Consider the following 22,733-nt stretch of genomic DNA (forward strand, 5'->3'; position numbering starts at 1 on the left):
AATACCAACTCGCCGCTTTGGACTCAGTGGAGCGCAGAGCCAGGAGGATGATTGGCGACAAGAAGCTAACGGCTAAGCTTCAGTCTTTGGCCCATCGGCGGAAAGTCGCCAGCCTGTCGGTATTCTACAGGTTGCACTTCGGGGAGTGTGCCCAAGAGCTACACGAGCTTATTCCACCGTCCCCATTCTACCATCGGACTTTTAGACGCACGACCGGTTTCCATCCTTACTTGGTAGATATTCCACCAATTCGCACGAAGCGCTTTGCTTCTACTTTCCTTATGCGCACTGCCAAGGAATGGAATTCCTTGCCGGCGTCTATATTTCCGTGTTCTTATAACCCGGCAACCTTCAAATCAAGAGTGAACAGGCACCTTCTGGGCGAGCTCGCTCCATCGTAGGCCACGTCTACGCCTCGGCTAGTCTGTGGCCATGAGTAAGCCCATTCATAATAAAAAAAAAAAAGGTCCAGACTCCCAACCAGACAAAAATGAGTACTGACAAGAAGTAAAGACAAGTAGCGCTTATACGTAAGTATACACCCTTCGATATCGGATTTTCTAAGTAAATACTATGCAGATTAGTAAATTATGACATCAAACCTCGGCATGTTGAGTTCGCATTCTTAAAATATGTTTTCTAACGGACTCGTCCATTTAGGTTTCTAGATTACAACGTTAATTTAATTACCATATATATTATATACTACTTATTTTATCAGACAGGAGTGGCGGCGGCGATGGCAATCGCAAGGCCCAGGGCCCGCAGAGGTATCAAAACAACCGTCGAAATTTACTATTGAGTGCTTTATTGGTCATTGAAAATAGAGACATTTTACTTTTCCGATAATTGGCAGACACTATTATTTAATCGTTTCCGATTTTGTGCATAATAACTTAGTACAATGTACCTCAGATTGTTCTGGTCATTGGATCAATTTAAATTTTGGCCTTCCCTTGCTGACCTAGTATTTTGTTCTATACTCTAGCCTTATTTCATACCCAAGTAGCACAGATTAGCTGTATAGCAGCCGCATAATGAAATACGAATACGCTTGAAGCTGGATAAAAAAGCTGCATATGAGCTGTATAAGCGTCTTTTCAGCTTTTATTACTCTTAAATGGGCACAAATTAAGCAGCCTTAAGTTCACATAGCTACTTAAGAGCGTTGTAGCAGCAATTTAACGGAATTATAAGGGGTAACAGGAGTTATAAGAGGTGTATATTGACTGGGTAAGAGACCACCAGTTACCCTTTATTCAGCTAATATGTCACATGTGCGCCCTAATACCGGGAAAGATTGACGTTGGGCTGAATAAAAGATAATGAATACTTACAGCATACTTTTACACCTCTGCCTTAAAAAACAGCTATTATTTAGTATAGTGACATTGACGACGAACGCAGAGGTGAACATATTTATACTGAAGCGAAAACGTCAAGCGCAACGACACCATAAGTCATTTTGTTAAAGTGTTTAGTTATACATGATCTTTTATATATTAATGCGAGAAAGATGTTTGGGAATGCAAGTTTATTGACATTATATATATACATTATCTAAGAAAATTTCAGTGCGCCACGAAAATAATCAGTATTTATTTAAATTAATCATATAAATAAGCTATGTATAAAAACTATCTCAGTGGTTTGGACAGAATTATGAGATAAAAAGTTAATAATAAGTTATAGAAAGTACTAAACTAATGATTTAGGTTAAGAACTCATGCACAAAAAAATATTATTACCCTTAAAAGTTGAAAAAGTAATACCAATTTTGTAGGTTATCTACGATAAAATGGCGGTCAATGTTAAAAAGCAACGTGAACCATTAAAATTCTAATATGCAGCATACGACTGATAAAGATACTTAAGTGAACCACTATAAAGTCCAAGTCGTTATTTCAATACACTAGTGAACCTCTAAACAGTTATAAGGCATCTTGTGAACGTTTAAACAGCCGCTATGCAGATAGTCTCAATGGTAGTATATAGGCTGCTTAACGGTAAACATGTTCAGCGCTAAGCCGTATTATGCGCCACATGTGTTCGATTATACGTCTATTGGTTTCATAATAGTTCACTCGTTCTCCCTTATAATAAGTCAGCGAAATAAAAGCTGCTTTAGCGGTAAACATGTTCAGTGGTAAGCTGTATTATGCGCCCCATATGTTCCATTATACGTCTATTGGCTTCATAATAGTTCATTTGTGCTTCCTTAAAAAGTCACAATAATAAAAGCTGCTTAGCGGTAAACATGTTCAGCTATAAGCTGTATTATGCGCCACATGTGTTCCATTTATACGTCTATTGGCTTCATATTAGTTCACTCGTGCTTCCTTACAAGTCAGCGTAATAAAAGCTGCTTAGCGGTAAACATGTTCAGCGATAAGCTGTATTATGCGCCCCACGTGTTCCATTATACGTCTATTGGCTTTATAATAGTTCATTCGTGCTTCCTTAAAAAGTCAGAATAATAAAAGCTGCTTAGCGGTAAACATATTCAGCTATAAGCTGTATTATGCGCCACGTGTGTTCCACTATACGTCTATTGGCTTCATAATAGTTCACTCGTGCTCCCTTAAAAGTCAGCGTAATAAAAGCTGCTTAGCGGTAAACATGTTCAGCGACAAGCTGTATTATGTGCCACATATGTTCCATTATACGTCTATTAGCTTCATAATAGTTCACTTGTGCTCCCTTAATAAGTCAACGTAATAAAAGTCCACAATTACCTCCTTATACAGCACATAGCGTAATTTTATCCACTAAACAGACCTTATAACGGTTAAAGCATTTGATAACCCTTAAAGCTGTATAGGGTCGTAGCAAATATACCTTTATATCACTCTTTGCGTATTAATGGTAGTTTTCAGAGCGGTAATGCAGCTTTTAATCAGCCCTAAGCTATATAAATATCACTGAGATCTATTATACAGCTGTAGGACCACGATAGTGCTGTTATAAGTGTCTTAATACGCGCAGAGCGTTAGATAGAACTAAAAGTGATTAGTTATAGAGCTATCTGTGCTACTTGGGTAGTCATCTATGTCCCTCATCATGACGTCGTATGAGACTTTCAATGGTTCCTGGAGCTCGTGTTCGTCCATGTGGGAAGGCGGCAATATCCTGTAGCGGCGCAGCATGTTGGCCAACATAGTCTTCGTCGACATCATAGCGTACTTGTATCCTAGAAACAACGTACTCAAATTTAAATAAACTAATTTAAAACCCTCCACAAAATCATACACAATAAATTAGAATGCTGCTTACATGCAGTCAATTCACTCAATTCGATCCAGTGCTGGATCAAATTGAATAAGTAGTATTAGTAAAATCGTGAATTTTTTCAATAAAAACTATTGTGATGTTGAGGTATTATGCTGGCCATTGGAGCAGAAACCTTCTCGTGTGGCAGACATCTGTTTATGTTAGCTAACCCAATCAGAGAAGGCCCAATTAGGTAGACTGATGATCTGAACAATAAAAGAACGCAGAGAACCTGTGGTCGAGAACAGACCTGTAGTTTTGTTCATAACTCTCCCAAACCATATCGAGCACCATAAACCAACAGGTCCAGCAGTGGATGCCTTCTAGCCGATATGATGAATAAGCATGCATATGCAGTAAAAAACGAACCAAGGCAGTTCCTCATGAGCAGCGAGAAGGGCTGGAACTGTGAGGGGTGCTTGAGCGGCCCCTCCAGGAAGCGCTCCGGGCGGAACTGCTCCGCGTCAGCACCCCAGAAGGTGGGGTTGCGGTGTATCGCCCAGATGTTCAGTAACACAGTCACCCCGTTCACCAACGTTGTGCCAGAAGCTGGGAATTCGTTAAAAAGGCAATTAAATTACGCCCTTCTGTGTTGAAATACTTTAATTCGTTGCGGAAATCCGAATCCGAGTCTTTGGAAATAACAAATCTATGTTTTGGAGCCACGTCCGAACTAAGGTAAGTACCTACTAACAGCAAGGTACTTAATGTAAGTGCGTGCGGTTTTACTTAACAATAGACAAAGGATTAGCCGTCGGGGTCTATTAATAGAAAGCTACAATTAAACTATAGTCTATTAATACTCGTAACACTTGTAACAGGTACAATAGGTACATATAATATATCCACTTAGGGAGTAGGTACTTTTGCCAGTAATGGATCAATTAATTGTATAGTCTTGTGAGGTTTAATAAATGACTTATTGGTTAATTTTCGTATTTAATCTAGACTCTGCATCTGTGATTGGGTTCTATATTTTACCCTCGTCCCAATGTTTTCATATTATCCTTATCGGTGTACCCTTATTTTACCGCCAAATTTTTTGCAGAATTTTGTTATACAGAAAATTATTCATAGAATAATCGGATCGCAGATTTTTATTGCAATTAGTTCTGTTTCTTCGATTATTCATTTCAAAGAAACATATTTTGTAACTTGATTAAACTTCAGAATATTTATTCAAAGATTTTTAAATAAAATAAAAGACTGACTGTAGAATTATTATTCATTGAATATTATTTGTGCGACACTACAGTTCACAGAATATTAATTTCAACGATTATTATTTTACAAAATTACCTTTCATATACTCTTAGTATTCATTGAAATTGCTAAAACAGGAGTTTAGGTTACTTTAGAGCTGCAACCTCTAAGAAAACGAACCCTTGCTGGAAAAGTGGGTTAGGTTAGGTTAGAACTGCGACCCCCAAGAAAACGAACTGTTGCCAGAAAAGTGGGTTAGGTTAGGTTAGAACTGCGACCCCCAAGAAAACGAACTGTTGCCAGAAAAGTGGGTTAGCTTAGGTTAGAACTGCGACCCCCATGGAAACGAACTGTTGCCAGAAAAGTGGGTTAGGTTAGGTTAGAACTGCGACCCCCAAGAAAACGAACTGTTGCCAGAAAAGTGGGTTAGGTTAGGTTAGAACTGCGACCCTTAAGAAAACGAACTGTTGCCCGAAAAGTGGGTTAGGTTAGGTTAGAACTGCGACCCCCAAGAAAAGGAACTGTTGCCAGAAAAGTGGGTTAGGTTACGAGTAGAACGGCAACCCCTAAAAACGAATTCCTTCCAGAGAAGCAGATTACGTTAAATTAACGACTAAGTAAATAATGTTCGACTAAATGACTATTCTGTATATTAAATTTTGGTGAACTGTATTTATAAGAAGTGACTTTTCTACAGATCGATGATTCTGTGAAATGAGATTACATGAACAAATTGTTCTTGAAACAAAACTAATGTTTTAAATTTTTGGTGAAACGTAACTAATCCGAACTAAAATTATTTAAAGTAAAATGAAAAAAAAAATTTTTTTTTTTTACTCATTCCAAAATTCACCTACCTGCTCCGCTGTTGTCCTATCTGGAAATACCCCCATCTACTCCGACCTCTTGACCTACTTTTAAAATCCCAAATTGAATCAATTTTGAACATCCGATTTAACGAGCAGGCATGGACTCAAGCCACCTTACCGATAAGGTATGGTGGCTTGGGTACCCGTAAAATCTCAAGTGTTGCTTTGCCGGCATTCTTGGCCTCAATTCATAGCACCTCCGATCTCGCAGGTAATATTCTCAAAGCCTCTCCGGCTACAAACTGCGAGATCACGTGCCTGGTTGAGGCCTCGAATGCTTGGCTAGCTGGACCAAATCAAAATTTTCCGTCTCGACCGAAAATACAAAGGGCCTGGGATGATATAGCATCAGTAAATACTTTAAACACACTTCTGGACACCGCGACAGGCAGGGACCGAGCGAGGCTTCTGGCCTCATCTAGGCCAGAATCAGGTCAGTGGCTTCACGCGTATCCCTCGCCTAACACCGGCACCTTTATAGACCCAGAGACGCTTCGCGTAGCCGCTGGTCTCCGGCTAGGTGTTGCTGTCTGTGCTGACTACAACTGTGCTTCATGTGGCGCTGAAGTGGATAACCTCGGCCACCACGGGCTCGCCTGCTCTTCGGGTGCCGGCCGCCTGTCTCGCCATTCCGCCCTCAATGACATCCTGAGAAGGGCGCTCGTCAGTGCCGGCGTTCCCGCCGCTCTGGAGCCCCAAATAGTGCGGAACGACGGTAAGCGCCCTGACGGGATGTCACTGATTCCCTGGAAGATGGGTCGTGCGTTGGTATGGGACGCCACTTGCGCTGACACGCTAGCGGCGTCCTACGTCCCATCGACCAGCAGGCGTGCTGGCGCGGCGGCGGACACCCGGGAGCGTCTAAAGGTGGCCAAGTACAGCTGTCTCGGCGCCCAATACGAATTCGTTGCATTTGGCGTCGAGACACTTGGTTCGTGGGGCAGAGGCGCACACATGCTCCTTAAGGAGCTTGGGAAAAGGTTGAGGGAGGCAACGGGTGACCCCCGCGCGGGCAGCTTTCTCGCACAGCGAATTGCCATCGCAATCCAGCGCGGGAACGCTGCCTGCGTGTTGGGCACCCTCCCGAGGGCACCAAATTTTGATAGGTATTTTTAATTTTTAGTTTTAATTATTTTAATTGTAGTTAGTTTTAGTTTTACATTCCTATTTATGTCTTTTAGTAATTTATGTAATTTAATATTTCTTATAATGTTGTACATACAATAAATTTAAAGTAAATATTCTATGTAAAGATTATTTTGCGATTTGAAATTACTTGAAACATTTTCTGTGAAACGAAAATCTGCAGAAAAATTAACGGCAAATTATAGGTAAACCATCATTATCACCCTCATTGTATGACGTACAAGATATTACCTTATCTTATTAATTATTATAACTTTCCGTGTGTGTGTGGTAGACTGGTGGTCTAAACAGTAAACACAGAAATTATAAATGCAAAAAGGTGACTGAATAAAGGTTCTTACGTAATGTCACATCATCGGTGACTTCCCTCGCCGTGATGGGCACTGGAGGATACAACCGTAAAGTCTCTTTGACGACCGCCTCCATGTATTTGAGTTTCGGCAAATCTTCCTCGGTCAAATCACGGTTCGAGTCACCGAATATCATATCTAACCTGTTGAATGAAATATTTTAAAATAATTTCGATTACTGGTGAATGAAATTATGGAATAATTTTATTACTCATTTAATTTTGTTCTGTAAATTTTGAAGCGGGAATCGTACTGGGCACTTTTATTACTTACACCGCACGCCACCGCCAAAATGTAGCCCACTTCGTAGTAGGTACCCGTAAGCACAGAATAAATAATAGTACTAGGTACAGAAGACTCACTCTCTAACAAAACGCGTCTATTACGATCAGCACAGATATGGCCGCTAGGTGGCGACAGCGCCACGCGCGGCTTATGGCAAACCCCAAAATTGGGGCCGAACGGATGCACTTTTAGCTACCTGTAGCAAAGCGACGGAATCGCGGAGTGAGTCGCGCCTGCCGTAAGGTCAGTCTACAGTCAATGACATTATTAAAGCCAAGTACGTGTACGCTCTCAGCTGAGTTTGAGTAAGTCAAAAAAGTCTGTGGCTGATGAGCTGTTATTTTACGTCCTTACTCGTTGTGTAGTTTCTCCTGGATGTGGGGATGGCGAGCCAGCATGGCGGCAGCGAAGGAGGCGCCCACGGCGGAGGTGTCGGTGCCCGCCATCACGATCATCATCAGTTCCTCGCGCAACTCCAGGTCGGAGTACCTCCGCTCGAGGCGACCGGATGACTCTATTATCATGTCGAAGAAAGTTCTTGTGCTGATTGCTGCAAAAATATGTAGACAATAATGTATATCGTTTTCACCGGTGTAGTAGGATCCTACATCCGCGTAGGTAGTCAGGCCGAGCGGGGGCGCGGGTGCTGGGCTATAACCGCGAAAATCGAAGTTCGCAAATTGCGGGGATTTTTCTCTGTCACTCTAATTACGCCTTCATTCGAAAGATCCCCGCAATTTGCGAATTTCGGTTTTCGCAGTAGCCGCTCTGACTCGAGTGGTCACATACTACAACAAACATTATGCCTGTGTGTGTGTAGGCATAATGTTTGTTGTAGTATATGTGTATAAAGAATGATGTCTTACATTTTGCTTCCATTCGACTTCCGATATCGGATCGGGCATTGTGAAAGCGCTCTCAATCTCGTTATCTAGTTGCATTAGTGGTATAGCAATTTAACCATTAATTCGAACTTTGACCGTCTTTTTACTCGAGTATATTTATTTATTTCTTAACGGACCACAGAGAAAACCGCCTGGTTGATCTGTGCCAGAACCATTTAAACCTATTGACGGCCAAGAGTTTAAACTTTTCATATTTTGTGCCTATTTAGGCCCCGTTCGCACGGCAGCTGACCGACATTTGTTCAGTGAATTTTAAAAATAACTTGCGGTTTGATTTTTAATACACTTTAAAGTTAGACGCAATGTATTGCGAATTTTGTTATGTTTAATGGCTCCTCTACACGATGGGCCAGCGCCGGCCACTCCAAGGGACGCATTTATGCGTTAGAGGGAGCAAGTGATATTGCTATCTCATTCTACCGCATGGCTGCGTCCCTTGGAGTGGTCGGCGCTGGCCCATCGTGTAGAGAAGCCATAAGGCGTGGCAAGCAACGTCAATATGCCGATGCAGGGGCGATGGCGTGGGATTTTGTATGAGAAATAGGGAGTCTAAATTCTAAATACTTCATAATATTTAAAAGTTGTTGAACAAAAGTGTCAATGTCACCCTTTGAGGAGTACAATCTATGTTTTAATTGTTTGCTCGTGTTACAGGCCACACCCGGTATATTCTTCACTTCGACATTTATTAAATGAATACTTACTTTTCTTTCCTCCTTGCTGAATCGCGTCAAGCTCTTTGCGTTTCATTTGTATTATCTGAAGATGAACACCAAAGAAGTTAAATGTATGTACTTATACTACTTATGTATAAAAAAATGCCTTAATTTACATCTTTATAACCTAGCCTTCACGTATTATACCCCTAACTTAAGGTCGAGAAATGCCGAAGCGTAATCTTAAGAAATTCGCATTGTATACACACGTCAACTATTATTATTATTATCCTTTCCATATCTCGGGACCATGGGGTCCCGGACCTTTGGGAGGCGTGCGTGGGGCCGAAGCCAACAGCGCAGAGGCCCTTTAAGACAGTTTACTTTAAAAGCAAGGGATACACATGGCAGATACCATCCCCGAGCGCACAATATGATACATCCGGAGATGGTCTCCGCCAGGTGCAAAGACTATTGCAGTGCAGCACTTTTGTGCTGCGATGGGAACTAAGGTCATGGGCTATTGATATGCAAGTTGGATGGACTGGATAATGGGTTATGGGAGGAGACTAGCGGACACCTGCCGTGACAATCAGTCTCAAAATTGTGTAAGACAGGTGGTGACTCGCCTACTCATTTAGTGGGCCCTACAACGGCCGCACGCACAGTGCGACAATAGGGCAACACTTCGGAGCGGCTGTAAGGTTGTCGAGAGGTGAGTCTGCGGTAGCCAGATCCCGGTGATCCGTTCAGCAGGCCGTTCATAATTAATCTTATGTCAACAATTTATCCATTCATGTCAAAACAAAATACGGTAATAACTTAGTACGAGTATCTCTTAATGATCGTCATGTTCTAAATAAAATACTAGGTACATATTACAATATACATAAATCAATAACTGAGAACATGTCAAATTTATACGATTCAATTTTCAATTTAAAATGTCAGGGTCATATACTCATTTACAGAATAAAGTGGATTCTCCAATAAAAGGACTCTCATAATTACTGTATTAGAACTTTAGAACTATAAGAGCAGAGTGAACCGAACTTCTTACATTCAACTTGGAACACACGGCTGGCTACTGGCTAGGAGCACGTCCCGGCATTTCGATGTTTTGAAACTGAACTATCAGAGGATAGACAGTTTGTTACGCAATAACTTTATAATCCACTTGGCACCGATTTCATACGTAGGTATCAGTTGCTAGCGCTTTTTTCATCTTCCTCGCGTTATCCCTTTCCCGGCATTTTTGTCACGGCTTATGTCATGGGAGCCCGGAGCCCGCTTGACATTCTTGACAACTGCTAGCGCATATAACATAGTAGATTGTACAACAAGGGCATAAAGCGATCCATTATTATCTGAGGCAATTTATTGGCCCGAGCGGCCGAGCGCGAGTTGGACAATGGACATTTAGGGCCCCCCCACATCTGGCGTCTTTCGAGCGTCGGCGTCTACAATTCTATGGCCGCTGCTCGGCGCAACGTCGACGCAACTGCGCATCAGCGACGTCATTTTCCATAGCGCTGACCAGACGCCGATAGACGCCGACGCTCGAAATACGCTAGATGTGGGGGGGCCCTTATGCCTGAGTTACATACACTACACTACTTTTCACTTAGATCGAGAGTAAAATATACGAAATTGTAGGTTATTTTACCGTATTCCGGTCTGGCCTAGTGGGTAGTGACCCTGCCTATGAAGCCGATGGTCCCGGGTTCGAATCCTGGTAAGGGCATTTATTTGTATGATGATACAGATATTTGTTCCTGAGTCATGGTTGTTTTCTATGTATTTAAGTATTTATATATTACATACATCGTTGTCTGAGTACCCACAACACAAGCCTTCTTGAGCTTACCGTGGGGCTTAGTCAATTTGTGTAAAAATGTCCTATAATATTTATTTATTTATTTATTTATTCAAGACTATAATAGTTATTTATTTTACAAGGGGGCAAAGTTGTTGTTTAACCGCTGGTGCTAGTATTGATACCCGAGCAAGCGAGATTCCAAAATTGAACCCCGAGCGCAGCGAGTGGTTCGAAAAATGGAATCTTGAGCCTTGCGAGGGTTTCAAAAAACACGAGGGGTAAGTAAGTAAACAAAATTGCCCCGAGTGAAATACCTACAAACTTTTTCATCGCACCAACACAATAAAAATACTAACTGTAAAATATGAAACAAAATCAAAGCAAAAGAATTCAAAATTAATGTTTTTTAAATATTTATCATCCAAAAGCTAATCTAATACCTTTAAACGAGCAAATCAAATCTTTTATATTTATTTATATATATCGGGGATCTCGGAAATCGTTTGAATTTCGACGAGCTAAAGGCACTGGTCCCACCGCGAGCTAGTAAGCTATGAGCTATCGGCTATAAACACGAACAAAAGATAAACACTCCCGTGTAAATAAAAGAGACACAGCGATATTTTATAGTTACTCGCCCAGCGGTGAGCTATAAATATCGCCGTGTCTCTTTTATTTACACGGGAGTGCTTATCTTTTGTTCGTGTTTATAGCCGATAGCTCATAGCTTACTAGCTCGCGGTGGTACCGTGCCATAAGGGGGTTTTTGGGGGCGAAAAATCAATCTAGCTAGGCCTTATCTTTATCTCTGGGAAAACGCGAAAATATATTATTATGTTTTCCTAGCAGAGCTCGGTCACCCAGATATTCATCATCTAAAAGTAAATTCTACCAGCCAACATAAGGAACCAACTCTAAATTTGCAATTGATTACTTTGCCTCACATGTGGATAAAATGCAACTTTCTTATCAGTTTTTGAACAATCTCAAGAGAGCATTTACCAGTTGGTGTGGTGAAATAGTAGGTACATTACATAGGTACCTAGGGAGGTTAATTCCTAAATGCTCCAGATCGCAGGTGTTTGTCACTCACCATCGGTTCGGGCCATAAATATGCGATCTGGGGCTTTACGGATTATCGCCCGTGGTTTGTCTAAAGTTTTACATCTTGCCTTGGCCAGGAAGTAAGATTTTCTTCTCGCGTAGCGTCGCGTAGCGTAGGAAGAAAATTCCACTTACGGGCCTAGGGTGACGTAATAGTTATTTTTTCTACAAGGGGGCTAAGTAGTTGTTTACTTGCGAGGGTTACAAAGGCACGAGGGTCAAACAAACTTTGCTCCTAAAGGAGCATTCTACACTAGTGGAAAGTGGAAAACAAACGTCTTCACCACACCAAGGCAAGGAAAATGTTAACTGTAGATCATTACAAATAGGAATGAACGTTATTACATATTTATCATTAAAAATCATCACTTAAGAGCGCTCTTACAAGAAAAGTCGAAATAATGCAAAATTGATGATACTAGTCGACGAAATTCAGGACTTTGTGCTCATTATTAGAAACAATGAGTACTTGTTCCAGTAAAAGCGTCTTCTTATCTTTTTAAATATCGTTGTAAATATTAGAAAAAGGACTTATTAAATTAGTAATGAATTTTTTTCTGATGGTCGTTTCCGAAAAACCGCGTGAAGCACTGAACGGCAAGCTCTTATTTGGAAATGTTGAGAAGTTTACTCTGCTAAACCTGGCTATTTTGTATTACTAATACCCTGTACTTTAGGCATATCAAACGATATTTTTCCTACATACCTTTGAGAAAGAGAAAATCAAAGTAAAACGAACTCAATTTTCTCTCCGAAACAAGTGTCAATTTCTACGAAAATCTACTTAATATCGAAGTCATTTTCATACTCAAGCAATCTGCAACGTTTACTTATACTGTTGGTATACATTAGTGTTTATGAAATTCTACTATAATTTTTTGGCAATTTTTTGAAAACTACTCTATATTACCGATGACGCGCGCTCGCCAGCTCAGTGCCGCGGCAGAGCTTGTACAGGCAGGACGTGTGTCGGTCGGCTCCGCACATTTTCAACGGCGACGACGAGGTTTTTTATCATTGTGTGCGGCGGGCGCCGTGTAAAACGCTATACTGTGTGCGTGTAAACCGCAACGAGAGACTTTGATCCTAGCACTGTTTTTATAGTATTATAATTTATAATGGTACAGTTTAATAAACTACCGGACAGAATTAAAAATATTTGAAACGACCTGACATTCTATGTATTTATTTGACTCAAGATAGTACTCAGGGTCTGATGATGGAGCCGGAAGGAGGTCACCGGTACCAATCAACCATGCAACTAAACCACTTTGTGTTTAGGCTCGTTTTATTCATCTCAACAAGATCTTTGACACAAGATAGTACTCAGGGTCTGATGATGGAGCCGGAATGTGGTCACCGGTACTAATCAACCATGCAACAAAACCATTTCGTGTTTGGGCTCGTTTTATTCGTCTCAACAAGATCTTTGACACAAGATAGTACTCAGGGTCTGATGATGGAGCCGGAATGTGGTCACCGGTACTAATCAACCATGCAACTAAACCATTTCGTGTTTGGGCTCGTTTGATTCGTCTCAACAAGATCTTTGACACAAGATAGTACTCAGGGTCTGATGATGGAGCCGGAAGGTGGTCACCGGTACCAATCAACCATGCAACTAAACCACTTCGTGTTTAGGCTCGTTTTATTCGTCTCAACAAGATCTTTGACACAAGGTAGTACTCAGGGTCTGATGATGGAGCCGGAAGGTGGTCACCGGTACCAATCAACCATGCAACTAAACCACTTCGTGTTTAGGCTCGTTTTATTCGTCTCAACAAGATCTTTGACACAAGATAGTACTCAGGGTCTGATGATGGAGCCGGAATGTGGTCACCGGTACTAATCAACCATGCAACTAAACCATTTCGTGTTTGTGCTCGTTTGATTCGTCTCAACAAGATCTTTGACACAAGATAGTACTCAGGGTCTGATGATGGAGCCGGAAGGTGGTCACCGGTACCAATCAACCATGCAACTAAACCACTTCGTGTTTAGGCTCGTTTTATTCGTCTCAACAAGATCTTTGACACAAGATAGTACTCAGGGTCTGATGATGGAGCCGGAAGGTGGTCACCGGTACCAATCAACCATGCAACTAAACCACTTCGTGTTTAGGCTCGTTTTATTCGTCTCAACAAGATCTTTGACACAAGATAGTACTCAGGGTCTGATGATGGAGCCGGAATGTGGTCACCGGTACTAATCAACCATGCAACTAAACCATTTCGTGTTTGGGCTCGTTTGATTCGTCTCAACAAGATCTTTGACACAGGATAGTACTCAGGGTCTGATGATGGAGCCGGAAGGTGGTCACCGGTACCAATCAACCATGCAACTAAACCACTTCGTGTTTGGGCTCGTTTCATTCGTCTCAACAAGATCTTTGACACAAGATAGTACTCAGGGTCGGATGATGGAGACGGAAGGTGGTCACCGGTACCAATCAACCATGCAACTAAACCACTTCGTGTTTAGGCTCGTTTTATTCTTCTCAACAAGATCTTTGACACAAAATAGTACTCAGGGTCTGATGATGGAGCCGGAATGTGGTCACCGGTACTAATCAACCATGCAACTAAACCATTTCGTGTTTGGGCTCGTTTGATTCGTTTCAACAAGATCTTTGACACAAGATAGTACTCAGGATCTGATGATGGAGCTCGAAGGTGGCGACGGGTACCTGTCTATCATGCAGTGTTGGCATCAATCTGAACTAAATCAATCCGGATTGATCAATCGAATTGACGCGTCAATCCGAATTGATCAATTCGAATTGATCAATTCGAATTGATTTAATTCTGATTGACGCGTCAATCCGATTGAATCAATTGGAATTAACGCATCAATCCTCAATTCGGATTAAATCAATTCTCAATCTAGATTAACCTAGGGTCCCTTTCCCTTCCCTAAGATTAGTTTTCAAAGGTGTCCTTTTTAGGGACTTACTTACTGGACTTAAAGTCGATATCTGAGGTTCCCAGAGGTTCGAAAACATGTTCCTGATGTCAGTATTGACTGATGTCCCTTTTAGGGACATTTTTCGAAATTGGCCAATTACGTTCATATTCGTAATCGATGTCGACCATAGGTCCCGAAAAATGTTTCTGACGTCAGTATTGAAGGATGTCCCTTCCATTTCGGGACATTTTTTTAAATTGATCGTTGGCACTTTAAAACGATATCTGAGATTTCCAAAGGTTCCGTAACATGTTTCCGACGGCAATACAAACGGAGTTTCCTTTTTTTCTGGACATTTATGATACATTTCTTCCAATTAACCGATTGCGTTCAAAATCGATATCTGAGGTGCCCAAAGGTTTCGAAACATGTTTCTGACGGCAATACCGAAAAATGACCTTTTTTCAGCAGGGTAGCGTAATGCAGGTCGTAAAGTAAGTACGCGACTAAAGTGTAGAATCTAAATATTGCCGTTGAAACCATATTTTGCACCTCAGATATCGATTTTGAATGCAATCAGTCACTTTCAAAGAATGTCACTAAAATGTCCCAAAACAGGACACCTTTCAATATTGCAGTTGAAAAAATGTTTAGGAACCTCTGTTTAGCTCAGATATCGATTTTAAACGCAATCGGGTAATTTCTAGAAATGTCCCAATAAAGGACATCTCTCAATATTTCCCTCGGAAACAAGTTTCGAAACCTTTGGGCACCTCGGATATCGATTTTGAACGCTACCGGTTAATTTCAAGGAAAGTCCCGAAAATGTTCCAAAACGATTAGTAATCGTCAATCTTCAATCAGTAGATTTAGAATTAGTTTCGTCAATCGTCAATTCGAATTGATCAATCTCAATCGTCAATTCGAATTGATTTTTTGCCAACACTGCTATCATGTAACTGAACCACTTCATGTTTGGGCTCGTTTGATTCGTCTCAACAAGACCTTGGACACAAGTTAGTACTCAAGGTCTGACGATGGAGCTGGACTGTGGCCACGGGTACCAGTCTACCATGTAACTGAACCACTTCGTGTTTGGGCTCATTTGATTCGTCGCAACAAGATCTTTGACACAAGATACTACTCAGGGTCTGATGATGGAGCTCGAAGGTGGCGACGGGTACCAGTCTATCACATAACTGAACCACTTCGTGTTTGGGCTTCGTGTTTGGTTTATCACCTAGTGTTAAAGATCTTGTTGAGACGAATCAAACGAGTCTAAACACGAAGTGGTTTAGTTGCATGGTTGATTGGTACCGGTGACCACCTTCCAGCTCCATCATCAGACTCTGAGTATCACCTAGTGTCAAAGATCTTGTTGAGACTAATAAAACGAGCCTAAACATGAAGTGGTTTAGTTGCATGGTTGATTGGTACCGGGTGACCACCTTCCGGCTCCATCATCAGACTCTGAGTATCACCTAGTGTCAAAGATCTTGTTGAGACTAGTCAAACGAGCCTAAACATGAAGTGGTTTAGTTGCATGGTTGATTGGTACCGGTAACCAACTTCCAGCTCCATCATCAGACTCTGAGTATCACCTATATAGTGTCAAAGATCTTGTTGAGATGAATAAAACGAGCCTAAACACGATGTGGTTTAGTTGTATGGTTGATTGGTAATGGTGACCACCTTCCAGCTCCATCATCAGACCCTGTGTATCTTCAGTGTCAAAGATCTTGTTGAGACGAATCAAACGAGCCCAAACACGAAGTGGTTTAGTTACATGATAGACTGGTACCCGTGGCCACCTTCCAGCTCCATCATCAGACCCTGTGTATCTTCAGTTTCTTGTAACTTGTTTCTTGTAAATAAGCGAGTACCTATAATTTCTTTCGAGTAATATACGTTCATAAGTACGAGTATGGGGCTATTCATAAATTACGTCGTTTCAAATGGGAGGAGGGGGGGGGGGGGTCTGGACATCGGATGATGGTAGCATGACGTAGGAGGAAACAGAGTCATCCGAAGCATGATTTTTGGATGATTTGAGGGATGGGGGGGTCAAAAATAGATGACGTAATTTATGAACAGCCCCTATGTACATTTGCACTGCATTTAGTATTTTCGTACTTACCAAATAACAGTTTTAGGACTTTATAAGTTAAGTAAAGTTAGTGTTGTTATGGTTGATTTCAATATGCTTCGCGAAGGATCAAGAATGTTTAATCCATCATTGTAGTGCGAGTGTGGTAGAAGGGATCGGAATACTGAGCTCGCACGGCCAGCCGCAGCGCGTAAAATACCTAAACTCGCTCAACCACGAAATGTAATTACCATGTAGCCAACATTAGGATAAATTTGCACCTGAGCACTTTATCAAGTTAATAAAATTAAACTTTCGCATCAGTTTGTGATCGCATCTGTTGATTAACTAAAGATAGCCTTTACGAGCCGGTGTCGTGAAAATTAAATTTTCCGCCCAAATAAGAGAAAATTAAAGATGGCTGCCGATTTTTACAATTTTGACATCAGATTTAGGTAACTTAACCAGTTCTTAAGTATCAGCAAATTGCATCTTTTCCTCCCCATTAACTCCATGATCGATCCTGCTTATGTTGTAACTTAAAAAAAATATATGCCCCTCAACTACCCGTTTACCTAATTAGAATTTATTTTAGAACAAATTAATAACGTTACCGCGGAACAGACTAGGTATTGAAAATGAAAACCCTTCGAAATGCCAGGATGAGCCCTTACCCTTAGCTGCGTTCCAAGCTGAATCCAAGAACTTCGCTTCACTTCCCTCGCTCGTTCGACTAAGTACTTACCTCGTCAAAAAAGTCATGCATGTTTTGTCTGTGGTACACAAACTTCTTGTACGTCGGCAGCCGCTGATAGACGAAGTCCGGATGCAGCCACGGGGACGTCATTCGCTTTGCCATGTCTTGCGACAGCCAGTCGAAGGCCGCGAGAAAACTGTGCTCTGGGTTCTTTTGGCTGTTTAAATCAATGCCTAAGGTGGTCTCTAAAAACATTAATGATTATGATTTACCAAAATATTGATTTATGACCAAAATTATGGCCGTTGAGGTCAATCTAACAATAGTGTTTTATATATATGTGTTATAACATGAATTCTTTGTACCTATTGTATTTTTTAAGTCATTTTAAATTTGCATTTGAGTAGTGAACTTTCATCGTTCAAGTTTAAATAACTTGATACCATATCTCGGGACCATTATACCATATTTAATTGTTACCATTTTGCCATACCAATTAATTTTTAGCAAGAAATATTAAAATTTTACTTACCCCTAATAAGTATAGGGAATCGCTAATTACTGTTAAGTGATAGACATCAGTTTGCCCATAACTCAACTTTTACTTAATATTGTCTTCGGTTACCGCGGTAGTTACTCATGAAATAAAACTATTGAAAGTGATTATATCGCGTATATTCCGATATAATCCGTGTCAATATTTTATTTCAACTTTTACTTACCGCAAACTGAATCGAACGTGTAAGTGTTAAAATATGACCAGACGGAGAAATCAGCGCCTCCAGCCATCGGCTCCAGCATGTCGGCCATGATCATGCTTTGTTTATTAAACACTTTTACAAATTGGTTTAGATTCTTCATACTAAAGGCAGGAGCTAAAATTTTTCGTCGCGGTCGCCATATGTCCACTGCAGGAGATAAATAAGTATTAGCCTATCTACTTTCTTATTTATTTATACATACAGTCAATGACATATATTTATAGACAAGTTTTACGGGCGATAAAAATGGAGCCCTAGAGAAAGGCCTCAAGATTTCTGCAGCCGTATTGTAATCCAAAATAGCGCTACGACTTTTTAAAAAGGTATCCGTTATTCTGTGCTACTGTACTATTCTATCACAGATTTTCACTTGTCTAGGCCCCCAAGGAGCCTAGCCAAGATAACAATCGTTTATAAAGAGAATACGTTGCTAAAGTCTGCGATAAATGCTTGTATATATATTTATGTAATTATATATTTATTTGCACTAAAAGTGTTTTGCCCGTTTTTTTTTATTTACCTGGAGCAAATATACTGCCGTTCCCGATTACCGTGCGAGTGAATTGAGTCACGTAGCCTTTCTCCATCGAGTTCTTCAATACGACTTCGGAAGTGTCCGGGTCCGCAACAACTTAAACAGTAAGTACATTAGGTATAAATTATGACGTTTAAATCAACACTTCCCCAATGAGTTTTTCGAAACTTTAGCACGAAATATCATTTTCACCTAACAGCTTGAACAAGAGTACTTTGCTACTTAAAAACAGTGAGACAAAATGACATTCAAGTGACCTTCATATCCATATAGTATTGAACTCTGGGAATAAAAATTCCCAGTAGTTACCACTTTTAAAAGGTGGGAATTTTTTTCCCAGTATATTCCACCAAAATTTTGTTAATGTTCAATACTAATAAAAACAGTATAAATACAGGTTGTTTTAGGGTTCCGTACCCAAAGGGAAAAAAGGGACCCTATTACTAAAGACTTCGCTGTCCGTCCGTCCGTCCGTCTGTCACCAGGCTGTATCTCACGAACCGTGATAGTTAAACAGTTGAAATTTTCACAGATGATGTATTTCTGTTGCCGCTATAACAACAAATAAAATAAAGATTTAAATGGGGCTCCCATACAACAAACGTGATTATTGACCAAAGTTAAGCAACGTCGGTAATGGTCAGTACTGGGATGGGTGACCGTTTTTTTTGCTTTTATTTTGTTTTTTTTTACATTATGGTACGGAACCCTTCGTGCGCGAGTCCGACTCGCACTTGCCCGGTTTTTTAATAGTCACCTGCAATAATGTACGGGGTAAATATGTAGGTCATACTGAACAACTTTCACTATGGAATCATTATGGAAAAAAATTTACTCTCCCATACAAATATCAACATCGTGCCAGCCAAAATGTATGACGCGGCCAATTTTTTTTTTATATATTTATTTTTTAGAAATTATTATAAATTGATTAGTGTTTCATTTCAGTGAACTGCTTTGAAAATTATCAAAAATACTAAAGCGTAAACTAATTAGGTAATTACCTAATATAATTACTTGAAAAATAATCTAAATGGATAATTAAATTTATCCTTACATTCTCATTTTAGTTTTTGCACTTGTATCAGCATCATGCAGTTTACTGAAATACTAATCGGCTTATAATTATTTATTAAAGCACTCTTTATTTTATACTATTCTAATCTGTTTTTACACAACACCACAAACTATCGACCATCTCCTCAAACACTGTCCCAAATATTCATACTTCCGCTGTGACCACGAGTTTCTCTGTGAACTACATCAAATAGACCCGTATGATATATCTAAAATAATAGAAAAAGAAGTAACAAAAACATCGTTCGAAAAATTTATAAGTAAAATAATAAACACACTTAAAAAATTTAATAATACATAAACATATATAATATGTTATATACGTAAATAAAGTGCCCAATATATATACATATATAATTATATATAATATTGTATATACCTAAATAAACTGCATAATAATACATTCATAAAAACTAATGAAACGAAGTACTAATAGTTATAGGCCGCCCGTATTGAAAGCGAGGACCTACAACTACAATAATAGTTTAAAAAAAAAAAAAAATCTGTTTTTAATAGTATTTAAATTTAACAAAATTTTGGTGGTTACCACTGGGGAAAAAATCCCACCTTTTACCAGTGATAACTACTGGGAATTTTTATTCCCGGAGTTCAATACTAATAAAGACAGTTTAAATATAGAGTGCTTTAATAAATAATTATAAGTCGATTAGTATTTTTCGAAACCGCCATAAAAGTGATCAAAAATATTAAAACAGTTTAACCGGTACAAGTGCAAAACTTAAAATATGTGTGCCTAAGGATAAATTTAACCGTCCATTTAGAATCTAAATTTTTGATAAATTTTCACGTGATTTTATTAATTAAAAAGTTAATGTTATATTATAGTATTTTTGATAATTTTCAAGGCAGTTTACTGAAATGAAACGCAATTCAATTTATAATAATTTATTAATGCAAAAGTAGGGCATGCAGTACCGGTCCCGGTACCAAGAATTTCATTTCCCGGTTCTGGGCATGGCCGGAACCGGGATTCCCGGTTCTTCCCGGTTCTCAAGGCATCTTTTGATTACTTTTAAGAAATTGTTTGTGTTAGGGTGCAATCTTTATGAATGACTTATTATGATATAAATATTTGCAAAAGAATTAATAAATGACTTATTTTATTATAAACAAATACTTATTGGCGTTCCAACCTATTTTACGAAATTAACCGGCACCCTTTGCCTCCACCTGGGCCGAGCCACACGGCCGTAGCGTAGTCGATGCACTCAGCACTATGACGGCACGGCTTGCCTGCACGAATGCGTACTTTACTAGGTTAGTTTGTCGGGTTATTTAGGTCGCCCGTTTCATAGCACCATTATTAAATGTTATATAATGTCCCGAGCTAAATTACTACAACATTACTACTATTGAAATGGGAATAAATAGTCATATGATGAGAACCGGGAAGTACCGGTACCGGGTCTTCAGTACCGGTTCTTTTGACACTATAAAACTCCCGGGAATTCCCGGGAATTCCCGGGAGCATATGCAAAAGGTATTAAAAAAAAATTGGATGTGTCATACATTTTGGCTTTGAGGAGTTGATTGTTGTGTATGAGACTATGAGCCCGATACGTATCGTATTTCTATTTCCGCATCAGAGTTTTTAACAATATTTGTTATTTGTTGCATAAAAATTTGATAGGTAAGTACACTGAAAACTTACTTATATACAGCTTGTTTATCAACCAAATAGATGTAACGCCACCATGCTGAATGGCCAAATTTCCAAGACATTTGAACCAAACTTCCTTGCCTGAAATATACAATACATTAGGTACCGTAAAACGGGGTGAGTAGGTTTCGCGGGGAGAGTTGGGTTATGAATGGGGAGAAAAGGTTTGAGAGGGGGGTGAGAAGGGATTTTAAGGCTACTGCTACAAAAATAATGTATTCCAATTTGAAATGGGGCTATAGTAATACGCATAATAAAAAAAATCGATCCAACAATCTTCCAAAATCACCTTTGTATGAAAAACCCTCTCACCCCAAATACGACCCAGCAAACATTTTTGGTCGATATTCCGAAAAAGGCACCTATTTTAGGTCGCACAATTTAGGAGACCAAAATGAGGCACGTCGAATCGACGTCGTGGGCACGTGCCGGCGACATAAATGGGGAAAAAACGCACGTGCCGGCGACGTATTTATTGACGGTAAATTAGTGATTACAACCATTAGGTCAACACTAGGTCATGTTTCCGACGTGGATTCGACGTCGCCACGACGTGCCGCGTAGTGAAAATGTACTAATTTGGTATTCTTTACCACCTTTAGACGTGATGGCGACATATTTTTATCCATATAATTACTCTGCGAGGCAATATTTAGATGAGACGCGATGAAGAGAAAAAGAGACACAAACATTTTACGCTTATACAGTGAAACCTGGTTAATTGGCACCTGGATAAATGGAAAACCTCAATAATTGCAACCAAAAGTCCGGTCCCGGTCCCTTGAGACCAAAAGGCCTCTATAATTGAAATTTTGGAACCTCTATAATTGCAATTTAGATTTTAGTGCTTTTCGTAATTTTGCCTCTGTAATTGACCACATCGCAACTTAAGACCTCTATAATTGACACTGTGCTAAAAAAATCCGTTATTTTGCTATTGTTTTTACCTCTATTATTGAAACGAGTCTTACTTATTACCTCTGTAATTGAAATAATGTAGTTGTAGACAGCAGAAAATATTTTAATAGCAATGATCACTTTATTTATATCTCCATCCAGAATTCAATTTATTTATTGGGTATCTATCACAGCCTGTAATAGTTTAAATCAATAAAAAACAAAGTATGCTTTTTACATTCTAATAAAATTTTCTTCTACAATTCAAGGGATTTTTTTAAACCCAAATGATAAGAAAATAAACTGGTAAAATTAATGTAGTGTAAAAGTGCAAGTATAGTCAAAAGCAATATATAGGTAGACCAGAAACCCAGAACGTAAGCGTGTAAATCTACTTTAAATGGTTATTTGCACCTCCATAAAAGAAATTTGTCAGAACGCAACCTCTATTAATGAAAACCTCTATAATTGACACAACTATTTTTTGA

At 39.7% G+C, this 22,733-nt stretch overlaps 2 protein-coding genes across 2 annotated transcripts in view; both read right to left on the minus strand.

The window, feature by feature from the left end:
* Positions 1–22,733, minus strand: part of LOC134680354 (small ribosomal subunit protein mS31) — a 395,354-nt gene that overhangs the window by 290,172 nt on the left and 82,449 nt on the right. The window lies entirely within an intron of this gene.
* Positions 1,347–18,727, minus strand: LOC134680463 (cytochrome P450 4C1-like). Its single transcript, XM_063539594.1, has 8 exons — positions 18,576–18,727; positions 18,017–18,202; positions 17,343–17,539; positions 8,733–8,787; positions 7,478–7,673; positions 6,830–6,981; positions 3,640–3,819; positions 1,347–3,190 (listed from the first exon to the last, which is right to left on the minus strand). The coding sequence occupies exons 1-8, from the start codon at positions 18,640–18,642 to the stop codon at positions 3,000–3,002; spliced, it is 1,224 nt and encodes a 407-aa protein (XP_063395664.1). The 5' UTR covers positions 18,643–18,727; the 3' UTR covers positions 1,347–2,999.

This window comes from Cydia fagiglandana, chromosome 3 (genome assembly GCF_963556715.1).
Source record: "Cydia fagiglandana chromosome 3, ilCydFagi1.1, whole genome shotgun sequence".
In the NCBI taxonomy this organism is placed as follows: domain Eukaryota; kingdom Metazoa; phylum Arthropoda; class Insecta; order Lepidoptera; family Tortricidae; genus Cydia; species Cydia fagiglandana.

What these genes read in the sequence shown, in the direction of transcription:
- LOC134680463 (XM_063539594.1), bottom strand. Translation starts at nt 18,642, where the DNA reads ATGGAGAAAGGCTACGTGACTCAATTCACTCGCACGGTAATCGGGAAC. An exon ending in CGGCAGTATATTTGCTCCAG is followed by an intron (nt 18,203 to 18,575) that starts GTAAATAAAAAA and finishes TATCTCCTGCAG; the next exon opens with TGGACATATGGCGACCGCGA. An exon ending in CACGTTCGATTCAGTTTGCG is followed by an intron (nt 17,540 to 18,016) that starts GTAAGTAAAAGT and finishes TAATGTTTTTAG; the next exon opens with AGACCACCTTAGGCATTGAT.